The 27,763-nt window shown below is 46.8% G+C and overlaps 3 protein-coding genes across 7 annotated transcripts; 2 read left to right on the forward strand and 1 right to left on the reverse strand.

Annotated features, from left to right (window-relative positions):
• The first annotated feature begins 202 nt into the window (after positions 1-202).
• On the forward strand, positions 203-11,777 carry LOC148699792 (uncharacterized). Its single transcript, XM_088712345.2, has 5 exons — positions 203-1,096; positions 2,042-2,528; positions 2,611-5,804; positions 11,322-11,439; positions 11,770-11,777. The coding sequence occupies exons 1-5, from the start codon at positions 203-205 to the stop codon at positions 11,775-11,777; spliced, it is 4,701 nt and encodes a 1,566-aa protein (XP_088568471.2).
• A 395-nt stretch (positions 11,778-12,172) lies between these two features.
• On the reverse strand, positions 12,173-19,081 carry LOC103716784 (uncharacterized). Of its 5 annotated transcripts, none has more exons than XM_008804947.6 (6): positions 17,047-19,081; positions 14,958-15,018; positions 14,603-14,854; positions 13,527-13,617; positions 13,259-13,337; positions 12,173-12,374 (listed from the first exon to the last, which is right to left on the reverse strand). In XM_008804947.6, exon 1 carries the CDS (start codon positions 18,870-18,872, stop codon positions 17,115-17,117), a length of 1,758 nt encoding a protein of 585 aa, XP_008803169.2. In that variant the 5' UTR covers positions 18,873-19,081; the 3' UTR covers positions 12,173-12,374; positions 13,259-13,337; positions 13,527-13,617; positions 14,603-14,854; positions 14,958-15,018; positions 17,047-17,114. The 5 variants fall into 5 exon arrangements, with proteins under 5 accessions (XP_008803169.2, XP_008803177.2, XP_026664369.2 ...); XM_008804955.6 differs by having other exon boundaries at positions 12,173-13,123; XM_026808568.4 differs by having other exon boundaries at positions 14,603-14,865.
• Positions 19,082-20,361: 1,280 nt separating this feature from the next.
• LOC103716803 (serine carboxypeptidase-like 34) lies at positions 20,362-25,849 on the forward strand. Its single transcript, XM_039115111.3, has 10 exons — positions 20,362-20,672; positions 22,247-22,354; positions 22,770-22,865; positions 22,963-23,055; positions 23,162-23,250; positions 23,355-23,645; positions 24,733-24,869; positions 25,077-25,169; positions 25,303-25,408; positions 25,489-25,849. The coding sequence occupies exons 1-10, from the start codon at positions 20,399-20,401 to the stop codon at positions 25,636-25,638; spliced, it is 1,437 nt and encodes a 478-aa protein (XP_038971039.1). The 5' UTR covers positions 20,362-20,398; the 3' UTR covers positions 25,639-25,849.
• The last annotated feature ends 1,914 nt before the right edge of the window (positions 25,850-27,763 follow it).

The raw sequence follows: 27,763 nt of genomic DNA on the forward strand, positions 1-27,763 counted from the left end.
AGTTTTCGCCGGCGTTGAGAGCTCGGCGAGGTCGTCGCCGGTCGAGGCAGCGGGGCGCACCGGCATTGCGTGGACCCGCCTGGTATCCGGAGGGGCGTGACAGCTGGGGTCCCGTTGACAGCCCGGCGATTCAGGGGGGGGGGGCATTCGGCCTTCTCCTTAACGCTAACTTTCCTTGCAGAGTATCTTCCTTGCAGGCGGCATGCACCGGAAGGGGAAGCAGCCGGTGGGGACCGAAAGGGAGGGCGCGGCGAGAGGCAACGGTAAGCCTAACCCCAGTGGAGGAGCCCGTAGCGGAGGTCGTGGGGAGCACTCCGGCGCTTGGTCGAGGCCGGCGCCGTGGGTGACTCACTGGCCCACGGCTGCGGAGGTGGAGCGGCTGCGCCGCCTTTTCCCGGAAGTGGTGACACTCTCGGAGGAGCCCATCGAGGAGACTCGACGGGAGTGGGACGGCCGGGCGGCCGTGGTCCGTAGCCTTGGCCGCCGTGTCCCCGCGGAATGGGTAGCCAAGGACGTGGCTGCCCGGGCCAGGTTGAAGGAGGTGGTGGCCGTCCCACTAGCGGACGGCTACCTGGCTCTGCGTTTCCGGTCGACGGAGGACCGGGACAGGGCCATTAGCGAGGGGCCATGGGTGGTGGCGGGACAGCTTCTCGCCATCGCCCCCTGGGTCCCGGACTTTGAGCCAGGGGAGGAGGCTGTAACTACGGTGACGCTGTGGCTCCGCCTCCCTCGGCTGCCTCCGGAGTACTGGTCGACGGCGACCATTCTCGAAATCGCAGCCCGGGCAGGCCGGCCGATTGCGGTGGATGGGGTCACCGAACAGCGACGGGCGATGGGATTCGCCCGCGTGAAGGTGGCGATTGACGCCACCAAACCCCTTAAACCGGGGATTCTCATCCAGGGGAAGACGAAGGTGCGGTGGCAGCCCTTCGTCTTCGAAAGTGTGCCGGCCATCTGTCCCCGGTGCGGGCGGATGGGCCACTTGGAGGCGGCATGCCGGTTTCCCTCAGTGGCGGTGGACCCGGGGGGCGATCCTGCTTCGCCGCCTCCCGGTGCCGGGGTGGACACCCAAGGACCTGCTTATGGTCCTTGGATGGTAGCGACCCGGCGGAGACCACCGCCGCGTGAAAACCGACCGCGGCGGAGGGAGACTGAAGGGCCCGAACCTGGGACTGAGTCGGTATCGACTCGGCCGCCAACCCCGGCACCTCGCCCGGAGTCGCCAGGGCCTGATCCGGGTTCCGTGGTACCCGTGCCCCAAGCCCAGCCGACACTGCCGGCGACCAGCCCGACCATGCCGGTGTCCCCGGCGGACACTGACGGCTGGCAGAAGCCGGCGAAAGTCGCCCGTCGTCGGTCACCGCCTCGCCATGCTTTGACGGAAACCCTCGCCCCCCACTGGGTTGACTCGGTCGACGACCTCGATGACGCCGAGTCAGCCGACCCGGAGCCAGGCGTCGGTCGCGAACGGGGGCGGGTCAGTCCAGACACCAGTCGGGCTGAGCCGGGGCCAAGCGGGCCGAGTGAAGCCCGTGTCAAGCGGCCCAGGCCTCCTGCGGGCCTTGGCCCGCTTCAAGCCTCGGAAACGGTGGCCCAGTCGGCCACCGCTGGGCTGGCCCGGCAAGCCCGACCTTTTAGGGCTCGGCGAGGGGAGCGGGGGCCGGCGGTTGCGGCCCACGGAGCACCGCTGCTCGTTGAGGGCGCGCGACGAGCCGGGGTTGACCTGCGCGCTCGGGGAGCGCGACCTGCGCGGGCTGAATGGGGTGCGCGGGCTGCGCAAGCTCAGCCGGGCGCGCGCGGCATGCGGGCCCAGCTGAGGCAGCGGGGAAAATTCGCTACAGGGCCGCTGGCCCTGATACGGCAGCAGGGGCTGTGGGTGCCCCACATGAGGGGCCCACAGGCCCAGTCTGAGGGGGGCCCACGAGCGCAGTTGGCCCCTGGTCTAGGGGCCCAGGTCCAGCGAGACCCGCAGGCCCAGAGTGAGCTGCTCTCGGACCCCGGGGCATCATTAGGCCCTTTCAAATACTGCCCACCTTGTCAGGAGATGGTTTCAGAGCGGGATACCCCCCTACCAGTAGGTCAGACTCTCCTCATGCGGGAAGTGCTGGGAGAGCTGCGATCCTGGGACGATCACGAGGGCCCTGGGAGAGGCCCAGATGGGGTGTTTCGGTTTGGCTCTCCGACCCCTGCCTTGGGCATAGAGGTCGCTCTCGATGGGCCCGAGGTTGGCGGGCACCCTGGGCCGTGCCTGCAGGGTGCGATAGGGGTGCCACTCGGAGGGGCCCGTGAGGGACCCATGGACGTTGGTGACAGTGGCGATTGCCACCGGGTCATAGCCACGGCTGGCAGCGCAGAGGGGGGTCACCCAGCTGTTGTGCGACTCATCAGGGCGGCAGTCATGCGCGACGCACCAGGTGTATGCGCTGAGGTAGAGCAGCAGGACGACTTAGGCCGCCAGTCTGAGGTAGCTCCTGAGGCCCAGGGGGAGGATGAGTCTGTGCCCGACCATGCGGTTGTGATCCATGAAGGTTCTAGCTTGGAATTGTAGGGGGGCGGCCAAGCCGGCCTTCATGTCTTCCTTTAAGCGGCTAGTACAGATCCACTGTCCAGATATCTGCTTCCTTTGCGAGACACGGTTATCTGGCGATGGGCTTGGTAGACTGAGGCGGCGCCTGGGGAGGGACTGGGAGACCTATGCAGTCGATTCCCAGGGGTTGTCTGGTGGCCTTTTGGTCCTGTGGAGGCGAGGGGTGGCGACGATTGATGTCTTCCACAACTGCTCTCAACAGGTAGTCATGGTAGTATCGGAACCCTGCAGTGGTCCGTGGGTGTTGTGTGGTGTGTACGCGAGCACGGATCACAGGGTTAGGAGAGCCCTCTGGCAGGAGATCACTGACCTGGCCGCCCAGGGTATCCCGACGCTGTTAGTTGGTGACTTCAATTGCATCCAGAGTGCTAATGACAAGAGGGGAGGTGCAGCATTCACGGATAGAGTTGATAGGAGGGAGTTTCGCGACTTTGTAGTGCGGAACGGACTGGTGGACCTAGGCTTCTCCGGACCGCGGTTTACCTGGTGCAACAATCAATCTGGCAGTGCTAGGGTTTGGGAGCGGTTAGATAGGGCCTTTGCGTCCCCGGACTGGATCCTTCGATTTCCTACTAGCCGAGTGAGTCATTTACCTCGGATTGCATCAGACCACTGTCCCTTGCTGATCTCCACCTCATCGGGACCTAGCCATCATAGCCCCTTCCGCTTTGAGAAGATTTGGTTATCGTATCCTCAGTCTTGGGACATTATTCGCGATGCGTGGCGTGTCCCGGTGCGGGGGAATGCGATGCAACGAGTCTCACGCAAACTCGAGATGACCAAACGTCGGCTTCGCCGATGGAATCGCGAGGTAGTGGGCGATATTTTTCGGAGATTGGATGGGGTGGAGACTGCGATTACTGAACTGCAGAGGAGAGAAGACCTACGTGGTGAACTCCCGGAGGGGGACATGGCCGATCTTCGGGGGCTTCTAGCGACTCACCACTCCTTACTACGGCAGCACGAGATATTCTGGCGACAGAAGTCTCGGGTCCAGTGGGTACGCGAGGGTGATCGCAATACTAGGTTTTTCCACCGGACGATGGTTATCCGGAGACAGCGGAGCATGATCCACTCATTGCGTGATGGGTCTGGAGACCGAGTGGAGGGTGAGCCTGCCGTCAGACGAGTCATATTTGATTTTTTCCGCACCAGATGGACGGAAGATGGAGGCCCGGATGATGGCGATCACCCTCTGAGGGTTGATGGGGGCATTGATGATGACGAGAACACAACCTTGATTCGGCCGGTGTCGGCACAGGAGGTGCAGGACGCAGTCTGGGCTCTGGCGGCAGACAAGGCCCCGGGACCCGACGGGTTCCCCCCGTTCTTTTTTCGAAGATACTGGGGTATCGTTCGGGGAGCAGTGGTTGAGGCTGTGCAGTGTTTCTTCACCCAGGCAGCCATGCCTGAGGACTGGAAGGCCACCTTCATCACGCTCATCCCGAAGCGCCAGGAGGCGGTAGAGCCGGGTCACTTCAGGCCCATTAGTTTGTGCACTACCTTGTATAAGGTTGTGGCGAGGATTATGGTGGGCAGGATGAAGCCCCTACTGTCGGGCATCATCAGCCAAGAGCAGGGGGCTTTTGTAGCGGGGAGGAACATCTCCCAAAATGTTATGCTGGCCCAAGAGATGATGTGGGACCTTCAGCGAGCACCGAAGCGGCGCAGCTTGATGGCAATCAAGCTGGATATGGAGAGAGCGTATGACAGGATCAGGTGGAGTTTTCTTCGGAGAGCACTGGAGGCCTATGGCTTCCATAGGCGATGGATCGGATGGGTCCTAGGGTGTGTCCAGGGGCCAAAGTTCTCTATCTTGGTCAATGGCACACCGTCAGCTTTCTTCGAGTCCACCATGGGGCTGCGGCAGGGATGTCCCTTATCCCCTTATTTGTTCATTATTTGTTCTGACATTTTGTCCCGTGCTTTGCAGAGTGCGTGCACTCGCCAGGAGCTAGGGGCCTATGTTCCAGCTCCGGGGGCGGGACCCATCTCTCACTTACTCTTTGCTGACGATTGTCTTCTTTTGTCTAGGGCGCGGATCTCTGATGCACGGGTTCTTCGCAGGGTGCTGGTAGATTACTGTGCAGCGTCCGGCCAGAGAGTGAACTTCACGAAGTCAGCTATTCAGTTCAGCCCTAGCACGGAGAGCAGAGTCAGACAGGAGATCAGACGGATCTTGCAGATACCAGAGCAGGAGGGGACACTGGTCTACCTGGGTGTTCCCATCACAGGCCGGAGACTACGGGTGGCAGAGTGCTCGAGGCTGGTACAGCGGGTTGAGAGCAGGCTGGAGGGATGGCGGGCATCATCTCTATCCATGATGGGGCGACTGACACTAGTCAGATCAGTGTTAGGATCCATGCCGGTATACCTTATGGCCAACACTGTGATCCCAAAGACGACCTTATTGAAGATTGAACGTCTCCTTAGGAGTTTCTTGTGGGGGTCTCATGGTGGGGGCCATGGGGTACACCTGGTGGCCTGGGAGCAGGTCTGTCTTCCTATCAGTGAGGGCGGTCTGGGAGTACAGTCCCTCTTGGAGAGGCGTGAGGCCCTTGTCGCTCGACACGCAGCCCGCTTTTTGTTGGAGCCACAGGGGCTTTGGAGCCGGGTGATGGCAGCTAGATATGGCCAAGGGGGCTCTGAGGTGGTACGGAGTGGCCGCCGCGCCTCCTTTATGTGGCGGGAGATCGGAAAGTATTTGCCGACTGTGTTGGCTAACACCAGGTGGCTGATAGGCGATGGTCGGAGCATCGATGTGATTTGTGATCCATGGGTGGATACCCTTCCTTTGCGATACTGGCCGACGATGGTGGATACCGAGGCAGCTGAGGGGCACCGGGTATGCGACCTCCTAGCACCAGGGAGGACAGGTTGGGATGAGATCAGACTCCATCAGTTGTTCGGGGTTCACCTTGCTGAGAGGATTCGCTCCCTCCCAGTACCAGGATGCGAGGGGCCAGACGTCCGAGTATGGGGCACCTCATGTAGGGCTACCGTTAGGCTGGGTGATCTGTCACGAGTCATCCAGCAGGAGCATGAGCGGGGACCGGACTACACCTGGATATGGAGGTCCGGTCTCCAACCGAGGGCAGCTCTCTTCTTGTGGAAGGTGATGTGGGATCGCCTTCCGACGAGTGCAGTGCTGAGGAGGCGTGGATTGGGGATCCCTGCGGAGTGCGGGGCTTGCGGCATAGACGAGACTGTGGATCATGTACTATTTCGTTGCACTTGGGCGAGGGCGACATGGCAGTGGACAGGTATCCCGGAGGTGGCGTGGCGGGAGAGGAGATTATTCCTTCAGATGATACGACAGTGGCTGGCCAGTCCCGGGACACATCAGGAGGCCATCAGAGCGACCTGCACAGCCCATCAGATCTGGCTGGCAAGGAACGCTCGTATCTTCAGCGAGCGCAGGATATCGCCGAGGTTGGTTGCGGAGTCTGCTCGTGCACTGGCGGTGGAGTCCAGACTCACCATCCCTTCAGATATACCTTTGATAGCTCGGGACACCTGGGGTTCCTTCTCTGCTCAGGCAGCTCCTCGGACGGTGTTTTTCACCTGGGAGCCCCCACCCCCGAGTTTCCTCAAGGTCAATTTTGACGGGTCGGTGTTGGATGGAGGTTCGCGAGGCGGGGCAGGTTTCGTCATACGGGACCCTCATTCTAGGGTAGTGGCAGCAGGCGGTTGCCAGTTATTCGACATATCAGTCCCAGGGGCGGAGTTGCGAGCTGCCTGGGCGGGTCTTCGCCACGCGAGGCAGGTGCTGCGGGCTAGCTCGATCATTCTGGAGGGCGATTCGGCTACAGTTATCCGGTGGATTCAGAGGGGCACGAGTGGTGAGAGCACAGACCACCCTCTGATCCGGGACATCGGGGTGATGGTGAGGGATGGCGTGGCCTTTCAGGCCACGCATGTATTCAGAGAGGCCAATGGGGCGGCTGACTGGGTGGCTGCATACGCAGCCCACCACTCAGGATACGCCCTGTGGGCAGGAGAGAGGGAGCTGCCTTTGGCACTTCGTGAGATTATGTATTTTGACTTTCTTGGATGTATTCGGACCCGTGTTGTCTGAACAATCCGTCACAGCAAAAAAAAAAAAATAAAAAAAAAATAAAACCTGCAAGGTCGTGAGAAAACAACAAAGACAAAAAAAAAGGAATGCTTGATACTTTTAGATAATTATCATGTTTCACAGAAATTCATAGTCATTGATCATATAATATCTAAACTTTTCCTTCTATATTACATAAAATATATTTATTAATCATACAATATATATTTTTATAATAAAATATTAATATATTAATTATTAATATATTTCATAAAAATATAGTTATTGATCTTATAAAAATATATTAATTATTATTATAGATTTAATATTTTTATTTATACTTTTAATATATTATTCTTAATGGTAATGTTGCGGGGACGGACGCTTTGGCCGGAGCCTCACGCAACAGTTAGCCCACATTAAGCTAGCAGAGAAAGAGGACTACGTTCCTCCCGAGGTATTGTCCGCTTTGGGCGCTCCGGCCCGCGCGTCCAGCGCAGACGGGGGGAGACTGGTGCTCTCACGGTTTTGTCCCACAAAAGGGCCCTCGAGAGGAAAGGATTTCCACCCCCCATTTAAGGCACAGAACCTTTCCGCTACTAGCCGATGTGGGACTAAATTCGGGTGCACCCCCCCCCACAACATAGCCCCCCTAGCGGGAAGGTTCCTGTGGCGCCTCCCAGTCCTAGGGGGTAGTCTGCGGCAAGGGGCGCGGCCCTTCCTCTAGCGCCAATCTGTTGCGGGGACGGACGCTTTGGCCGGAGCCTCACGCAACAGTTAGCCCACATTAAGCTAGCAGAGAAAGAGGACTGCGTTCCTCCCAAGGTATTGTCCGCTTTGGGCGCTCCGGCCCGCGCGTCCAGCGCAGACGGGGGGAGACTGGTGCCCTCACGGTTTTGTCCCACAAAAGGGCCCTCGAGAGGAAAGGATTTCCACCCCCCATTTAAGGCACAGAACCTTTCCGCTACTAGCCGATGTGGGACTAAATTCGGGTGCACCCCCCCCACAACATAGCCCCCCTAGCGGGAAGGTTCCTGTGGCGCCTCCCAGTCCTAGGGGGTAGTCTGTGGCAAGGGGCGCGGCCCTTCCTCTAGCGCCAATCTGTTGCGGGGACGGACGCTTTGGCCGGAGCCTCACGCAACAGTTAGCCCACATTAAGCTAGCAGAGAAAGAGGACTGCGTTCCTCCCGAGGTATTGTCCGCTTTGGGCGCTCCGGCCCGCGCGTCCAGCGCAGACGGGGGGAGACTGGTGCCCTCACGGTTTTGTCCCACAAAAGGGCCCTCGAGAGGAAAGGATTTCCACCCCCCATTTAAGGCACAGAACCTTTCCGCTACTAGCCGATGTGGGACTAAATTCGGGTGCACCCCCCCCCACAACATAGCCCCCCCAGCGGGAAGGTTCCTGTGGCGCCTCCCAGTCCTAGGGGGTAGTCTGCGGCAAGGGGCGCGACCCTTCCTCTAGCGCCAATCTGTTGCTGGAAATTAGACCCGGGGGCAATCTTCGGTCGAGGGAGAGGGAGCTGCGGGTCACCACGGCGGGGCGGCGACCAGTCGGCGGGCGGCGTCCTTCGTCTGGGGTGGCCGGAGAGAGGGAGCTGGGGATCCTCACGGCGGGGCAGCGATCCGTCAGCGGGCGGCGTCCTCCGTCTGGGTGCCTACAGACAAACCGGTGGCCGGGTTTTCCGGCGCCGGCCCTCCGACGCTCAAGTCAGGGAGGGGGCGGATAGTGTAAGGAGGAGATGAACAGTGCTTGTAAGGCGCGGAATTTCCCAACCCCCTCCTGAGAAGCTAAGGCTCCCTTTTATAGGTGGGGGTCGGTTTACCTGTGATGTAACAGGGCGAGGCCATAGTACGGCTCGGCATGTGGCTCAGGTCGGCGCACGGTCAGGCGAATCATTGTGCTGATGTCGGCGGTGAGAGCGACATACGACCCGAACCAGTACGCTACCAGGCGAATCATTGCATTGGTGTCGGAGGTATGGCCAAGATCAGAGACTTATCATGGTTGACCAGACTCTGCTGGGCTAACTTGCCGTGGAGAGCCGAGGATCCGTAGATGTCAGGAGCCATGCGCATTAATTGTGGAGTAAGCCGGAGATCCGCATTAATGGTGGAGTAAGCCGGAGATCCGCATTAATGGTGGAGTAAGCCGGAGATCCACATTAATTGTAGAGTGAACCGGAGGGTTACAGCGGCCATGCGCAATAAATGCTGAAGCAGTGGCAGGGCATGGTCCTCAGTTGGACCTCGGAGAAGTACGGCCGTAGTAGATGGCTGACAAGGGTAGACCTTGAGCGTTAGGATTTTCCTAGGTTGGAGGTCTCGAGGTCGGATGCCGACTTCAGCTGTTCAGGGTCGGCGATTGTGCGGCTTCTTGGGGGCATTTGTGTCACTTGGGGGAAAAATCTTATTCCCCCAACACTACCCCCCGACTTCCGAGTTCGAGCAGCTTGCGGGCTTGGACGTGGGAAGTAAAGTCTATCGTTAAAGTTGGGGGGTGAATCTCGTCTGCGCCCTCGTGTTTCTCGGAGTGTTTATGGCGAGACCCGCGCCCTTGGACGTTTCGAGGTTGCTTTATTCAGCGAACTTATGGTGGAGCTCGTGTCTTTACGTTTCTCGGAGCGGGTGTAACGGGGGTGGCGTCTCTTGGATCGCCAAGATCGCTTCGTGCGGCGGACTCATGATGAGGGTCCTTGGGCTCGACGAGGCGACGCCTCGATCCCGTAATCGGAATTCTCCGCTCATCAATGAGCGTGCCGTTACGGGGTTCAAAACGGACACGCGGCATGACCTAGGATCGGACGCTTCCGATCTCGTATTACTGGATCATGGATCCGGCGAGGTGAAGGCTACGTCGGGGCTCCACGTGCCCCAGGGCCTTATTAAATGAGGGGAGCGGAGGTGCCGTCCGTTCGTTGTTCAAGGCGATTCGATTCTGCGGACCCATAATGAGGCCCCGAGATCCGATGGGACAGGACTTCGATTTCGTACCCGATTTATTGATCCGGAGTGAATACGGTGCCTCGGTCTCCGAGGTCAACACGTGGCGCAATCCGATCGGGGGACGGAAACCGACCCTGTCGATCTGGACCGCCGAGGGGGTCTATATAAACCCCTTGAGGTTGCCCTAAAGGTTTTATTTGGCTGCCTCTTATTTTTGTTGTCTTTCTCCCTCGCTTCCTTCTTCAACCGAACCTCGCCATCGGTGCCCGGAGCGATTTCCGGCAATGTCTAGTAGGTTCCTACCCTGCAACTGCTAGGGTTCTCCTTCCTTTTCCTTCCCCAGTTTTCATTCTCTGTTTTCGATTTCACTTCGCTCTTGTAAAATGGGTCTTGGTCCGGAGGAGGTAGGGTCCAGCCTGTCAGAGGAGGAGCTGGAGTTGATCCGCTCCCGCTTCTTCTTCCGGCCCGGGTTTCGCCTTGAAACCGCGGGGCCGGAGGACAGGGTGACGCAGCCGCCCCCAGGTCGGATCGCGGTCTACCGCGAGACACTCTGGGCTGGTCTGCGGTTTCCCGTTCACGAGTTCGTGAACATCCTGCTGGCCGAGTACCAGCTCGTCCCGGCGCAGTTGGCTCCGAACTCATGGAGGACGATAATCGAGTTTTTGTCCCTGTGCCTCGGGCACGGGATCCCGATCTCAGTGGGTCTTTTCCGCCGGTGTTTTCTGTTGAAGAAGAACCCGGCGGACGCAGGGTGGCTATACTTTGCCTTTCGGGGCGGTATGTCACTCTTCCAAGGCGCCCCTTCCTCGATTCATGAGTGGAAGGGGAAGTTTTTCTTCCTGGCGTCCGAGGCGCCTTGGGGGTTCGACCCGAGGTGGGGACACCCTCGGTTGAAGGCCCTCAACAGGCTCTCCGAACCGTCGGGGAGGGGGCTGAGGACCCTAGACTCTCTGCGAGCCCTCGGGAGGGGCAACGACCTGACCGAGCTCCTGCGGGAGGGCGCCCTGGCGAGCGTGGGTCTGAGCTCGGCGCGCCCCGAGGGTAACGGTAGTCATATTACTTTATTTCCTTGTCCTTTGTTTTCACTGCTACTGGTCTGACACTTAGTGAAATTTTTGTTCAGACATTCCCCTCATGCCGACCAACAACACATCGTTTTTTTCCCGCCTGAGGAGGCGAGAGGCCGAGGCCGACGGAACTATGCCTCAGCCTCGGAAAAGGGCGAGATCAGACGGCGCCTCGACGTCGGCCGGGACGAGTGGCCCCGAGGCGGGGGCCTCCACAGCCAACCCGAGGCGGGCACGGGTCGTCAGCCACGTGGGCCCATCAGCCCCTCCTTGCCCTGCCCCCATTGCCCAGCGGGGGGAGCCGTCCACGATCCGGCAGCAGCGCCCGGGACCTGAGCCGACTCGAGGCCCCGAAGCGAGCGGCTCCGGGACCTCGGGCTCGGGCATGCCGGGCCCTTCCCGAGCTTCCCGGGAGGAGTCAGTCGAGCCGGACTCCCCTATTCCCGAGCGGAGCTCGGCCATTCATAACGCCGAGGTCGCACGCTCCGTGCTTCGGCGTGCGATGCTTCCGGCGGACCGGGCCGAGTTCCGGAACATTCCGCTGGAGGTGGTCGTTGACAGTGCTTACTGCAATACCGCCCGGGTAAGTCCTTTTTTCAATTTCCTTAAAGTTGTTAGTGAATCCGTATGTTTTTAACTCATGATCATTTTGTCTCTTTCTTTACAGCATGTTCACGAGCTCGACACCCTGGTGTTTATCGCCCAGGGATGCCAGGAAGAGACCCGGCGGGTCAGCCGGCAGTTGGAGCCGGCTAAGAAAAGGATCGCCGAGCTGGAGGCAACAGGTAATATTTATTTGATTATAAAAAATAAGATAAATAGAAGTGATATATTAAATATTTTTACTATATAAATATAAAATACAATAATATATTTCTATTATAATTTAAACTTATTATTAAATAATAATATAATTAATAATTGTAATATAATATATATTATAAATATAGTATATATTATATAATATTTATATAATATATAAATATACCAATTTTTTCTGTTGGATTGAGAGATATTTTTTTCTTATAGATATCCAACCTCAAGGACATAAATGATGATTTAAAAAGTAGAGATGCTTTAGAATTACTTCTTGCTTTTGTTTTCCTTTGATTTAGGGTGGTGATTGGCGAAGATCAACCCGACCCGGTAATGTAGCCCTAGCTTGGTTTGGCTGTTTGTTCCAGCCGTCATATGGGCTCGGTTTGGATGGAGCCATGATTGGTTTGGGTACTAAGATTTCATCTATCTTTTACGTTGTCTTAATCCTTTGACACAAATTCACATGGCTGTGCCTGTAGCAAAGAAAGACATAAAAATGCTCGCAAGACTTATCCCCAAATTAAGGTTGATGTTTGGATTGTCAGCTCGATTTCTTTTGGTTATATATTTTACGCAACTATATCATGGCGTTGGAACAAAGGCATGTCACCTTTTTGCTTTTACGAAAGCCTGAACAACTTAACACGGGCACGGAGGCAATAGTTGAACCCATTTCTATGTCCAAAATAGCCACACTGATAGCCATAAAAGTTACTACCTCTATATGAATGAATCATCCACATTTCCTCAGGAGCTACATCTTTGTTTTCTTATGTCCTGCTCTCCTCTTTCTTACCCTCGGAAACAAATCTCAAAAAAATTTCTAATTCCACAAGCATTAAAATCACTGAATCTCCAGTGAACGTATTTCAGCATGGCTGTCCAAAGTTCAGGTACCTTCCTGCAAAATATTAAGCAACAAAATCACTAAAGCAAAGTATTACAACTAACTGGCGATTAGTCGCAAGAAGAAAAAAATAACGGAATACTAAACAGAATGATAGCCAATAGCTGATGTGCCAAGCTGCCATCAATGCAAGAGCTTCATTAAGAACAAACGCTGTGGAACATATGAAAATTAGGGGGTTTTTTTGTTGTTGTTGAGCCATGTCGGCCATAAGTAGAGTTCTTTTTTGCAATGGTAAGGAGGAAGCCAAATGAAAAACCACAGTTTCAGAAAGCCTGGCTAAACCATCAGCAGGCTGGTTCGCCTCTCCAGATGCATGGGAGGCCATGAAAAATTGTAAAGATGCTGCGTATCCAGCAATGTCCAAAAGGAGGGGATGGTTGTGAGAGACTGTAAAAGACTGCATTGACAACATCCGTTGATACAGTGCAAGCCATTGGATCACCGTGAGGGAGCCTAATTCTAGCCAAATACTCCTATATCCTAGTTGTTGGGTGACTATAAACAGGTTTGTCCAAGCAGCTTGAAGCTCTGCCTGAGGAACTGAAATTGTTTTGAGTTTTGAAAGGACCAGCATATAACATAGTGCAGTAGCGATCTCTAATGATGTATCCCAGCGCAGCTTCCACCTAAGTCCATGAGGCATCGAAATTATGGTACTGATGCCCCTAAGATATTCAATTATCTCTGATCTTCCAAAGTTCTCAACTCCCATCGACTCTTAAGAAGAAAGTTGCAGAAACCTAAAGTAAATATAACAATTATTTACAAGGAAAGTAGGCCAACTAGTAAAAAATTCAGAAACTGACATGCTGAGCACATGGCACCCATAAACATATTATCATGCCAAACTAACTTTAAAATAATATCAAACATACCCTTCTTAATTGCTGTAACAAGCCAACATCTGAAGAGGTGTCAAATCCAGTATAGTCTTCCAAAATCCAGATTAATCTTCTGCAAACCAATACGTTCAAATTCCTTATTTGGCTCAAATAAGCAGAATATCAAAGTCAGCCACCCCGCTTTCAAAATATGTAAGAAAAACCCTGCATTTTGAATGAGTGATGCAATCCTTTGCTGATTGCCAACAATCCACTCTCATCCACGCTCCAATGGGGGGAAAACAAAATAAGCATATCTTACCTCTCCAGCAGGGTGGCTTTTCATGTGCCCATCTAAATGCCATCCTTCAAATATACGGGAGTTTTTAATGTCATCTTTGAGCAGAGATGTCCTGCAAAGCATTGATATAGAGATGCAATTCACAATTCACTAAAAGAAAGTTAAAATATATAATAATGACGATGTAAAAAAAAAAAAGGTTAAATCTGCACTCCATGTTATGAATGTTTGCACAACAGAAGGTTCTATACACACGTCACACCTCTCTCCTTGGCAACCAGAGGTTCTGGTTCAATTCTGTTCATCCCCAAAAATACGGACATGGATAATTATAATGCACGTGCTTCCCCCCCTCCCACCCCCCCAAAAAGGTTTGACACACGTCACCACCACTAAAGCACCAATTTTTTCTTTCTTCTGAAGAATAAATCCACAGATAACTTATCTGAACTAGCTGACTGCTCCCTAGGATATTCTCCCTAATTGCAAAGAGGCTTATCCTCTGGAGAATCATGTCAAAGTCACCACAGCGTAGCATGCTTATGCTACCTATTGCTCATGTCTCTTAAGAGAAGTGCATCATTTTCCTACCACATATTTTTATACCATATGGAAACTTCAGTATGTGCATTTTTTTAAATAAAATGCATAACATTACTCAGAAAACTTTGGTGGAAAATGAAGCAGAATCATGCTGCAAGTTCTCATGAGATTTACTCGGAAGCGTTTATCATCATCCAAGCCTTTTCCCAACAAACGTGGGGTATGCATTTGCTAGGAGGTTTAGTTGACATGCAATTTCTAACTTGACAGCAGAAGGTTGATGACAAGACATTGTTAAATGGAGAGAAGTGACAAATTTCAATGCAGAAATCCAGACCAGATTTGGATATCCACAAAGCTAAGCTTCACTACATTCTATTAGAAGGAACACCATCTTTTGAATCAAAAAAGAAAAAAGAAAAAGGAACACCATCTTGATTAAATCGTCAACTGCAACAAATCAACATAAATTAGGTCATGGCCCTGTTCTGGAGCACAACATGCAAGAACTCAAAAAACCAAAATTGAAATAGAAGAGCACCAATCACCCATACCTCATGAGGTGCCATGGCATACAGACCCCAGTCTCACAGAAATATAATTTCACTAGTGGCCAACCAAAAGCACCTCTGTGTCTATATCTGCCTTTCATCTCTGAAAGAAACCCATTCCATGCGCCCCATCATAGGTAGCATAAGCAGAATATTAAGACTTCATAATGACCGAACAACGGAAATTGCTTCAGATATCTCTTAAGGACATCTGAGCCCAGGCTTCATTTAACAAAACCTTAATCTGCAGCGAATCTGCACAGCATCTGAGACTTGTTAAGTAATGAGAATACCATCATTTGTACGGCTATTAGATGATTATGACTCCATGAGATCTTATTGAAGGGCTCCATTATACCTTTACGATATGGCAACCACAACACTATTAGTGGTATTAGTGTTCTTGCATCTGCATCGACCTGCATCATTGGAAATTAGAGCAGATTAAATAGTTAAGTAGAATGACTGATTAAAAGCAACATGAGACAATAAATGGTCATTTTATCAATGTTTACTTAGGGAAATAAAATAAGTAGCAGCATCTATAAACGTACTATAAGTACTCAAATACAAAGCTCTCACTCACAAACTGGTCCAATAATATATATACAAAAGATGAAAGTCAAGTTATGCTCCATACCATACAATGCATTGGAGGATATAGATGCACTTCAGGTGCTCATGATCATGAAACTGTCTGATCTTTTACAATCTTTTGTCCACCAAATCAAAATGAGAAGCCAGTATCTATCCATTTTGGCCTTTTCTTCAGGTAAAAATAGTTTAGCTTTGTATTGAGCACATTTTCCAAATGAAATCAATAGCACTTCATCCAAAACCTATAGTTGGAACCATATCCTAATTCTGGAGGATCACCGTACACGTGGCGGCTCTAAAGTGGAATCAGATGGGGCTCCCAGACTTTGAACCAAGGCCTAAAGTTGTGTGGTTGTCCAAATGGCTGATAAAAGAAATGGGCCGAGGTAAACAAGTATTGCATAAGGAAAGCTGACCGAATCCGTCTTAAAGATACCTTCAAGTGCAGAAGACATTACTATAGGCAGATTAAAGAGAGATGACCAACACAAACCATGAAGAGATAAGCCGAATGGAGGTTAAGAACAAGTTAGGGCATATAAAGTATGATGATCGCTCTGACAGGTGGTACAGGGGTTAGGTCATTCTGACAGACGTGGAGTAGTGGGAGGACAACTGACATCGATTATCAGAATTGCCAAGAGCGGAGGCTAGACGTGGGTAGCATCCATCAAAGTGGGCAATTACTATCTCTTAGTATAAATAAGTAGAATTTATACTCTATAGGGACCTCTTTTGACATCCAACATATCAATGAATGTTATTTTATCTTAGTTTTACTTTATCTTGCACTTTGCTTACCAGTAAGACTCTACCTTAGGAATAGTATTAACTTAGATTTCTTCTACCTTAACCTAGGCTACAACCTATCCCGATCCGTCTTCCGTGAATGGTGGTATGATGGTGGCAAAAGTCTTTGAAGATCAAGACATCTGGACCAATGCTACTCTCGCATCCTCCGTTCAATTATCCTCTTTCTGGATGCTCTAAGGCTGGTGGAATGCCCGCGTACTTATCTTCCCTTTGTCATTGGACTTGTTACCCTTTTCCATCAGCCAACAAGTTCTTTGGCACACTCGGACAGGATAGAAAGGACAAACAAGTTTTTTTGGCATGCCCGGTGGGATAGAAAGGGCAAACGCATATATAATAGGACAAATGCTAATATTATCATAATTATGAAATGTTAGGTGCATTTATTTATTAAATATAAATTCAGACCATAGTGTTGGTTCTATCATTAAGTTATACTTTATATAATGTTGATTTAGTTAATAAAATTGTGCTTCTACTAGGTCACAGTAATAGTAAAGGTAGGATGTCTTTGCCATGCTTGAGAGCTGTTTATGAAAAGAAGACGAATAGATGGATTCAATCTCAAACACAAATGTTGCTGATAATTGCTACTGACAAATATACCGTTGTTCCAGGTTATATGTACTAATCAGAGAATGAAAGGAAAAAAAATAGCCATATAGAACTATTGTCTTGAAGCATTCAACATCTACTAATGATATTTAATTACTAAGTTTCATCATATAGAACTAAAAATTTACATAATATTTGTCATATTTGCCGCATAGGATAGCAAAAACATGTAACAAATTGAAGTTGGAAGTCTGACTAGACAGTAATAAAGTTACAGACATGAATTATATTTGAAAAATTGGTCATCTGAGAGCATTTATCGAACAAAACATTGATACATGTTGGAAATCATATGGAATATATGAAAAAAGAAATGGCAATTATATTGTACTGATATCCAAAACAAAAGGCAGATGGAATTCAGCTGATGAAAACTTTGCATGAAGAAAACATGAAAGATTTAAGTAGAAGAAAGGAAATACCCGCCATAAGCATGCTTCTTCAAAGCAAACTTATGATCAGTACAAAGGCTACAAATGCTAGCCATGTGTCATCCTATTCCTAGCATTTTGTCCAGAATAAAAGAGACTTTTGCTATCTCTCCATTTTGACAAGAGCCAATCCTGCAAAAAGCCTTGATTAAAAAATTGAATATCCGGACATCAAGAACCAGTCCTTGTTTTGACATTTCTTCAAACACCCTTAGCAATTCCCCAATTTTTGCCCCCCTAACCAACCAATAAGTTAGATGTGCAACTGGCTCTGATGGGAACCCATCTTCAAGGGATCTAACGAAATCAACTGCCTCCAAAAACTTCCCATTCCTACAAAGACAATCAACTAACGTATTATAGGTGACTGTATCTGGGGCATTCTTCTCCACGTCTAGGTTTGAGAACAGAAGGCAAAGTTCATTTATTCTTTCCGCCATATAAAACTCATGAATTAATATGTTACATGTCACGATATCAGCAACAAACCCTTTGCTTCTAAAGATACATATTGCCTTCTGAAACTTCCCACCTTTGCAAAGGCTATAAATCAAAATATTAAAAGTCTGTGTATCAGGTCTTATTCCCTTCTTCAACATATCAGTGAAGAGCTTCAAAACACCTAACCATTTCTCATTCTCACAAAGCCTGCTCATCACAATGTTGTAGCTGACAACATCAACCTCCAATCCCAATTCTGAGCTCCTTTCCAATGTATACTTACCATCCCAAACCTTTGAAGAATCTTGACAGAAGCTATCAAGAAGAATATTCAAAGTCACAGTGGTGGGGCATAATCCCTTCCCAAGCATAATATCTAACTGCTTGAAAGCTTTGTCAGCCTTTCTTACCTTGCAGAGCCCATTCATATAAGTGTTATAAGTAACAGCATTGGGTTTCCAGCCCTTTGACACACTATCTTTCAAAAGACTCTCGACCTCATCAAATTTTCCAATCTTGCAAAGCCCATCAATCAGTATATTGTAAGTCACAGCGTCTGCAGAGCACCCAATATTCTGCATTGACTCTATTAATCTCTTGGCAGCACCAATCTTTCCTTCTGAGCAGTAAGCCTGAAGGATGGGAGAATAGCAATGAGCATTCGGAGTGCATTTCCTCTCGAGCATTTGATCCAACACCCCCCATGCCTCAGTGACCCTCCCGGCCCGGCTAAGCCCCGTGATCAGCGTCGAATAGGTAACGACATCCGGATCACAGCCGCGCCTTGCCATCCATCTGATGACTTCATAGGCCGAATTGAACCTTTTGAGGTAGCAAGAATAGAGCTTTACCATAATAGTATAAGCGGCAGCGTCCGGTTCCACTCCTGAATCAATCATTTCCCCAAACACCTCTTCTGCCTTTGCTGGCCGATTCGCTGCCACCAAGGCATTGATCACTGTAGTATAGCACCGAACATTAGGCTTAGCGCTGGACTGTTTCATCTCATGGTAGAGCCTGAGGACCTCACTGATATTGCCGGCCCGGCTGAAGGCCTTCATCAAGGTGTTATAATGGAACGGATCGGATTCCAGGGGCTTGGCGCCGGATTCAGGAGCTGGATTGGGTTTGGTTTTGGAGAATTTCCCCGCAACCTCGGAGATTCGGTGGAGGAGCTCGTCGCCGGAGGTATCTTTGTGGGATTCCGACAACGGGAGCCCCTCATCAGCGAAGGCGGCGCTGGATGCCATACTGTGGCAGCGGAGGGATCGGCGCCGGCTGCTCGTCTCGTGGTGCATCGCATCGATCAAAAAGTCTAGGGTGCGGATGGCGGTGCGGATGACGAACGGCAGTGGCGACGGGATCCATGCCGTCATAGGTGAGGTCGACGGCGGCGGAGGAAGACGGTTAGGGTTTTGGAAGGAAGGAACCCTAGGGAACGGAGATAGATGGCAGCAGCGGCCGCCGCCAGTAGCGAGTCCCAGGAGGAGGAGAGCGGAAGAACTGCATTTGAAAACCCGAGGCGATGACGACTTCGTTCTCCACCACCCTGCAACAAAGGTAAGAGATGTCCATGTTTGCACGTGCGGGTTGCACGAACCCGGACTTGTTTCCGATGGGCAGGGCTAGGTTGGGTTAGGTGGTTGGGGTTTGATTCGAGTTGAGGGTTTACGAATTTGGGTTTGGGGCAAGTTTTTAATCTGGAATTTGTCGAAGATAATCTATTTTTAAATTTGAATACATTTTTACACAATGCTTGTAGGCTCACTTTGGTCACTGATTTATGATGGACACACGCGTCTAGGTGCATATTTTTATTATAGTTTCAATTAGAATTAAATTAAATATGATGTACATTCTATGCTTATTAGAGCTTATGGACCCTCTTGATATGATTTTTTTTTTCTTTTCTAATTGGAGGGGAGGGGAGCGGTTGGGGTTGATGCCATCCCTGCGTTTTTTTCTACCTGCAGCAATCTCACCCTAAAGGATTAAGTTAAATTGGATCTGAATTTACTATTCCGTGTCCGAACAGCAAAGATAATACTATCCAAGCAAGTGCTTGATAATAACACTTATCATTAATCATATATTTAGATGAGTAAGTTGAAAGAAATTTTAGAACTATTATTGGACCATCCCCATGGTTCAATATAATCCATTGGATGAGTAACTTCAAAAAGATTTTTAGAACTATTATTGGCCATGGGGCAAGACCCGTAGGTTTGCATCCAATTGCAACAATGTTGGGCCTCCGAGAAGGAGAAAAGAGGGTAGTAGGCCGTTAGAATGCAGGCCCTGGGCTGCTCATCCTTCTCTCAGTTCGGCCTCACGAAATCGAAATCAGGATACGGGAATTGGGATTCCACAAAGCCCGGCCTCACACAATTCGACGGTTACTTGGGATCATTTGGTTTGGCGATAAGAATGATCCTCTTTTCATACTTCACATTTAAAATCTCACATAGTACGGAATTTTGACTTATCTAGAAGATTATTAGGAAAAATTGAAAAGAAAAATATCAGTATTTGCGTTGAGATGTTAGGATTCACTAGAACTGTTAAGATTAGAAGAGAAAAATCTCACGCTCTACGGAATTTTCACTTATCCAGGAGATCAATAGGAGTAGTTGTAGAGGGAGTAGAGTATTTTGGTACTGCAAAAGATTACGATTTTGAAAAAAAAAAAAATATTAGTATTCTTATTTAGGTTTGTTAGGATGTTAGCATTAATTAGAAACTGTTAGGATTAGAATAACTGAGAGTCCCTAACTCCCAGAAAATGGAGTAGGAAGGAAGGAAGCACCACAATACCACGTAGAAGCTCCCCTATAAATCCAAACTCATTCTTCTCCCCCCACAAACTATTCATTCTGTTCTCCATCATACAAACAACTCGAGAATGGCTATCTTCTCCTTCTCCTCAATCTTTCTCTTTACCTTCCTCCTCTCCTCCTCGACCCTTGTTGAGTCTAGAAAACTGCTACACTGCGAGGAATCATCTCAACAGTTGGCCGACATCGTCGACCGGCTCCCCGGGCAGCCTGCGGTGAACTTCCGGCAGTATGCAGGGTATGTGACCGTCAATGAGACCCATGGAAGGGCACTCTTCTATTGGTTCTTCGAGGCCGCTGAGGACGTCGACAAGAAACCTGTGCTTCTTTGGCTCAATGGAGGTATCATGGAAATACATGCCAGCCTTTTGTTCTATCTTAACTTGTTTCTGTTGTCATTTCTACAACCAACTTTTTTTTTTTTTGTTTCTTCTTCACCTTCTGGTGTTTCTTCTGATCTAAAGAGTTGGATTTCATTCTTTAGATAAAGTTTTAGATGATGATACTATTGGAGAAGAATCTCTGTAATATCCCATCCATACTGCACCCATATTTCAACTTTATGTACAAGTTATCATTGGTTCAGATTCATCATATAAAGTTAACATTGACCTTCTCTTCCACTCATGATATTTTAGTAGTTCTTCTAGCCCTCAAGACGCAGCTTTTTGTTTCTCTTGTTTCTTCTGCCAGTTGGAATTTTGACCAGCACGTAATTTATAACTTACTCAAGCACTGTGAAGTTGACTACGTATTGTCTAATGTATAACCATGTGAAGAAGATAACGGATCTTCCTTAAAATCTCTCAAAATAGGAAGACAGAGAACTCCCTCGCCAGCCTCATGATATCAACTCATGGTTCGCCTTCTTTCATTCTGTCAACAGCTTCTTATTCCACTGCACATCTGATATTCTTTTGGGGATTTGCACTATTTTGGCTGCAGTCTACGCAAAGTTTCTGCTTTGACCTTTGACTTTTTAACTTCTGTATTATTTAACCACAAATTTAGTATACGGAAAGATTCCCTATAAAGTATAAACTACTATGTTTCTTTATGCAACTGGGGAATGATCCTTATACCCTCTATGTAAGGTTCAGTACTGAATAGAATGTAAGAATTTAGTTGATTTCCTCGTTATATATTATTATCCATGCTACATAGTGGCCAAGCCTATTTCATGGACTTCAAGTATGTTAGTTTCAGGTTTATTGGTGTCCTTAACATATCCCAAACAAAACTTAATTTGGAATACTTCGAAAAATTATCATCTTTAATCAGTGAAAAAATAACAACGATGTTTGAAACCAAAAGAAACAATCAATTCAACATCTTGATGCTGGTATATTGGTGTTTAACAGATCTACTTACAGGCCACTATATTTTGTAAAGAAAATTTATTATTTTTTTGTGTTTTTCTTTCTTGCAAATTCTTTATAAATAGTTTCTGTAAACTCTCCTTTTCTAATAAAGACAAAGGGGCTTTGCCTTCCTCTTCATCAAAAAAAAAAAGATGCTGGTATATTGGCCAATTAGTTGCCAATAGTAGCTTGACTTCTTTCCTCTTTTAATTTTATGTGATTACAATAACCAAAGAAGACTAAGCAATAGAGTATGGATAGGACCGTTCTATCGATTTCTCGTTGATCGAGCTGTGTCAACTTCTTGGTGTATGTTACTGTTCTCATTTATTATGATTGCATCACAGCTATCTCCTGCATCATAATATGTAATTTCCTTTTCTTTTTTTTCTTAAAAAGAAAGGAGAAAGGAAGCTTCCCACCAAGGTGTCAGGGACCTACCAATTTATTTGTTCCCCCTAAATTATAGCCTCTTCGTACTCGGGTTTCAATGTGTATCTGAAGTTGATCTCAATTAGTTGTCATTAATACTTGTTTTTATTTTTTTAATTTCAGGACCTGGCTGTTCTTCCATTGGATATGGAGAGGCAGAGGAGCTTGGCCCTTTCTTGATGCAGAAGGGCGTGCCAGAGCTCAGATTTAATGGAGAGTCCTGGAACAAAGGCAAGATCACCCTCACTCGCTACAGAAAATTCTAAGATGTCTTAACATCTCTCTGTAGACACACATGTACATACATACATACATAGCATGTACATAAATGTCTATATTTACGTGTGAAATTTGTTAAAAATATATGTTAATAGGGCAGATAATTTTACTGAAATAACAACAATATAATATGATAAGAAATTGCTTCAAATTCATTTGTCCTAGTAATGATCTAATGTTTACACCCATTGTTTGCATTATGCTTTCATGACTTCTTTGGATTTTTATGGTTGATTTTTTTTATAAAAAAAAAAACAATCAATCTTAGAGAAACGAGTGAGCGAGCCTAACCCAATTCATCGAGTTAATCAATCAACTTAGTAAGCATGCAGTACTTGATAACCATATCCTGCAATTCAATTTTCAGAGGCTAATTTGCTTTTCCTGGAGTCACCTGTTGGCGTGGGATATTCTTACACAAACACAAGCTCTGACTTGAATATGCTTGGTGATGAAATCACTGGTAAGTCTATTAACTAAAAAAGTTTATACCTCTAATCTTCTTGTACATAATTGTTTTATCATTTCACTAACCTTTTTTCTGTTGTTATTTTTCAAAGCAAACGATTCATATACATTTCTTGTCAATTGGTTCAAGAGGTTTCCACAGTTCAAAACCCATGACTTCTACATTGCTGGAGAGAGCTATGCAGGTAGATAATAACATCACTGTTATTATCTCTGATATCATGATTGAGTGATTACATAGTAAATATTTTCTAGATTTGGACCATTCTTTAAACTGTCGCCTTTCATTAGGGCATTATGTTCCACAACTTGCGGAGAAGATCTTTGATGCAAACAAGAATGGTGATAAGGATAATTACATCAATTTCAAAGGTTTCATGGTAATTGAGACTCCATGAAGCACAAAGTATATTTTAGCATGCAACTTTCATGAAGAATAATTTCCATTCAGAAAAATTGACCTTTAATTGAGCCTTTGTTGCAGATTGGTAATGCATTGTTGGATGATGATACGGATCAGACGGGAATGATAGACTATGCCTGGGGTCATGCTGTCATCTCTGATCAACTGTACCATAAAATCAAGAAGGGCTGTAATTTTAGTGATCCAGGAGAAACCAAGACTTGTAATGGTCTAATGGAAGAATTCTATGCAGCTTATGATATCATTGACATGTACAGCTTATATACCCCTACATGTGCTGAAGATAACAATTCCACCTCTTCTCATCAGCAAGGAAAGATCAGGGGCAGCAAGTTCAGGTTCTCCAAATATGTAAGCCTCTTACTTGAGTAATGCTAAAAAGGCTTAAACCTGGTATCAAAGAAAGGGTCGGGGGTGTATCTTTCGCGCGAAAGAAGAATTCACTTTTCTTCGTACAAATCCACCATTGGATCGTCCGCTATTCGCTTTGAGATCTGTATAGGTGGATGACTGACAAAGTTTTGAATACTTTGAGTTCTGTGCAGTTGGAGGTGATTTGTACGAAGGAAGGTGAATCCTACTTTAGTATAAAAGATACAACCCGATCTCCAAAGAAAAGCCACAAGGTTATAGAGAAATTATTGCCTACACTGTGTGCACAAGCATGACCGTGCGCGAAAATTGGCGACTAGTTAATGTGGTAGTGCACTGAGATGCATGCTTAATGAATGGGGCCTATAGGAACAAGTAGCTGCTTGTAGGCAGTAATGCCTAACAGAGCAGGTCTGTGGGGTAAATCACCAATCTCCTCATGACACATGGCTCCCAAACCTTTTCTCGGTGTCAGGTTTAGGCCCCAAAGCATTTTCCATTTCTTTTTCCTTTCATATTATCTTTATCGTAGCTTATAAAATTTCAAAATTGAATTTTGATTATGGATTGGATGTTTTTTTCTGGTCTTAAGTAAGTTTTGAGATGGATCATGGTTCATTCGATTGTGAAGGTTTCCCTTGTTTTTTCTTTTTATTCTTTTGTTTTATTTCTTTCCTGTCAAACATTCTCATTTCATTTCACATAGACACTAACAAAAATTGATCATGGTCTATGATCAACACCAATCACAGTTTTGTAAACAAGCATGCTCAAACTACAAAGAAGTTTCTATGTAGTTGCTTCCTACTCTGTTTAAGGTAACTTAAAAGACTCCCTTATTTTCTTGAAGTAGAAAGAAAATATACAAAGTTAATGGTGTGAATTTTGTGACAAACATCAACCGGCAAGCCCAAAAGAGTTCCCAATCCTATATTTTGGAGTGATTAAAAATTTATATTTGGTTTAAGATAAAATAATCAAGAGCTGCAGGTAGATAATACTCAGGTCTCATTGTAACCAAAACTGAATTCGCCTTCTTTTTTTCTTTTTTCCTAATAATTTACAGAAACTGTGGCATGGGAGGTTGGCTGGCTATGATCCCTGTGTCTCTGACTACTCCGAAGTATACTTCAACCGACCAGATGTCCAAAAAGCTCTGCACGCCAATGTCACAAAGATTGGATACAACTGGACTCATTGCAGGTACCAATATCTGAGTAACTAAGAGGAAAAATTTGCCTCAAAATATTTATGCTAGTAGCAAGTATTACTTCCAATATATCTCATTCAAGCCACAAGTCTTTCCCTCCCAAAAACGCTAAAAGACTTTGCAGCCAAAACCAATCTCTGCACACAATTCTACAAATCCTCTTTGGTTATGACTAATGACTACAAATTTTGTGATGCCAGCGATGTGATCCTTGAATGGAATGACTCCCCAGCTTCCATGCTCCCAACCCTTCGGAAACTCATTAATGGAGGAATTAGAGTTTGGGTATACAGGTGAAAATCTTTCAGAAATAAATGCTTAATAAAACTTCTCTGTTGCAAGCACCTATGGCTTGCAGAAGTTTGGTTAAGATCTTTTGATTATTATATACTTATATGTTTATCTAATTTTTGTATGAACTCGTAGCGGCGACACTGATGGAAGAATTCCTGTCACCTCAACGAGATACTCATTGAACAAGCTTGGCCTCAACACCACTCAAGAATGGACACCATGGTACACGAGCCAACAGGTATGCTTCTTCTTCTTTTTTTTCCATCAGCTTTATCGATCTTTGCCTTCTCTGCTACATTCTATTTGGCATTCTATTAGGTTGGTGGCTGGAGAAGTGTTTACGACGGACTGACGTTTGTCACGGTCCGTGGCGCCGGGCATCAAGTTCCAACGTTTGCACCGAAGCAAGCACGACAACTTGTCGAGCATTTCTTGGCAAACAAACAGCTGCCTTCTTCTCCATTTTAGCTTCCCTTCTAGTGTTCTCATGAGGTCTTCTTATTTGGTATTTGTTTTGATCTCTCGACCTATAAGTTCTAATTTAGTCCCTTGGTGATCTGATACAGGAATCCCTAGTTGGCCAATAAAATTTCAAAGAAATATGCTGTGCTCGTTACTTAATTCCATTTATTTTGTCGAGCTATATGAGTGACAATGAGGTGCAGCTTTGAATCTTCTAGTTTTAATTGCTTGCGGTGATGTTGTTGTTGCAGTGTTAGGAGTTTGATGAAATGCCGTGCAGGTTCGGATAAAGTTCATAGTGGTTAAACTTGGAAAGGATTAACACATATAATATATTCTTCTTGTTTAAAGCAAACCTTATTGTGCTGCCCCGTGATTAATGATATAAACTTGGTAAAAGTAGAATCATGAGGAACGTGGAGCAAAATAAAATCTTCGTACCTTTTCACATGACAAAGACCCATCTATTTTAGAAACAAATACGCATATTATTTGCATCCAAATGATACCACTCCCTTGAATTCATGTGCCTTCTATGCAAGCTTTGGTCTTTTGCACCCTAATGTACACTGAATAGTTTTTATGATCCAAAATTTTTGGTGGCATGATGACCCTGAAATAAAAAAAATTGCCCAACCAAAAAAAAAAAGCAAAAAAAAAAAAAGATTTCTGCATGAATATCCTTCTAAATATCGAATTTTGCATAAATACCTCCTAAAACTATTATTTGCATGTATACCCTCGTAAAACACTTATTTTACTATTTTATCTTTTTTTATCCTTATTTTTGAGTATGTACCTACACCATCTAACGACGTTAAAAAATTAATAGTTTCAAATTAAAATGATTAAAATATTCTTAATGAGTAGATGTGTATAAAGAAATATTTCTAAGGCAATTGATTGTGATGGAGGACAAAAAAAAAGTAATTTCAAAATTTTATTTTATTTTTAATTAAAATTACTATGGTTTTATTAACGATATTAGAAGAATTTTTATATTAGTAGTATTTGTATAAAAATAGTATTTTATGAGGTTACATAAATAAATATAAATTTTAAGAGGGTATTCATGCAAATTTAAATTTATAGAAGGATATTCATGCAAAAAATCCAAAAAAAACTGCCCTTTTAACAACAATTATACTCAATTACTTTTGTTATGCATACCCAAACTAACTAGGAACAAATTCTAGACATTTTCTATATTTAATACATGAACTCGACCAGAAATCCCAGGAGACACGCATTTGCCCAACCAACACCTACTACGTGGGCTCACGCTAACGGACCATTGTAAACCGCCCACGCGCTAAAACTATTTTCTTATACAAGACTGAAACAAATTCTCTCCTATACTTGCCTATAAATACTTCTTCTTTGCGATATCCCACCCACCAGGGTCATCACCAAGCTTGAGTTCTCCAAGAAGTCCTCTGCAAGCTTCCCTTCTTGTCAAGAAATGGCGAGAGCTGATTTCTTCCGATTTGCGATGGAGGTCGCGCCACCGCAGCTGGTCTCAGTTAGGAGGCTGAGGGCATCGAGGATCCTCGAGACGATCCCCGAAGAGGATTTGGATCCCATCTAAGCATTTCCATTTAGGGAATGACGTTGGAGAAATGTGAATTTTGATGGAGATTCCTTCTCTTTTCGTCTATGTACAGATTTTTTTCCCTCTCCTTGCCTTTGTGTATCTGTAATCTTAAATTATTCATCAATTATAAAGCAAAGGTAGTTTATCCAATAAAAAGAAAACGCACATTGTGAGTTGGATTTCTTAAGTGGCATGGGCGCTCATTGCTGAGTAGATTGAGGGCCCAAGGTGGAGCTTTTACTTAGGATTTATTTGATTTCGAAATATTTTTTCTAAAAAACTAATACCTAAAGGTATAGGTATACGACGGAAAATAGTGCACATCTCAGAATGACTTAGGTTTGATTAAGCATATGTTTTCCTAAAAAAGTTGTGCACTCTTAATAAAGAAAAGAAAATCTAAAATGCGAGAATCTTATTTTTATGAAAAAACTACTTTTCCATCGCTTCTTTAAAAATTCTAACCAAATATAAATATTTTTTTATTTTATTGTTGACCATACTTTTGTTCCTCTTTTTTTTGCAAACGAAAAGTCT

The sequence above is a fragment of the Phoenix dactylifera genome, chromosome 16 (assembly GCF_051530095.1).
Source record: "Phoenix dactylifera cultivar Ajwa chromosome 16, Ajwa_hap1_PhDact_Kaust_v1.1, whole genome shotgun sequence".
Taxonomy (NCBI): Eukaryota; Viridiplantae; Streptophyta; class Magnoliopsida; order Arecales; family Arecaceae; genus Phoenix; species Phoenix dactylifera.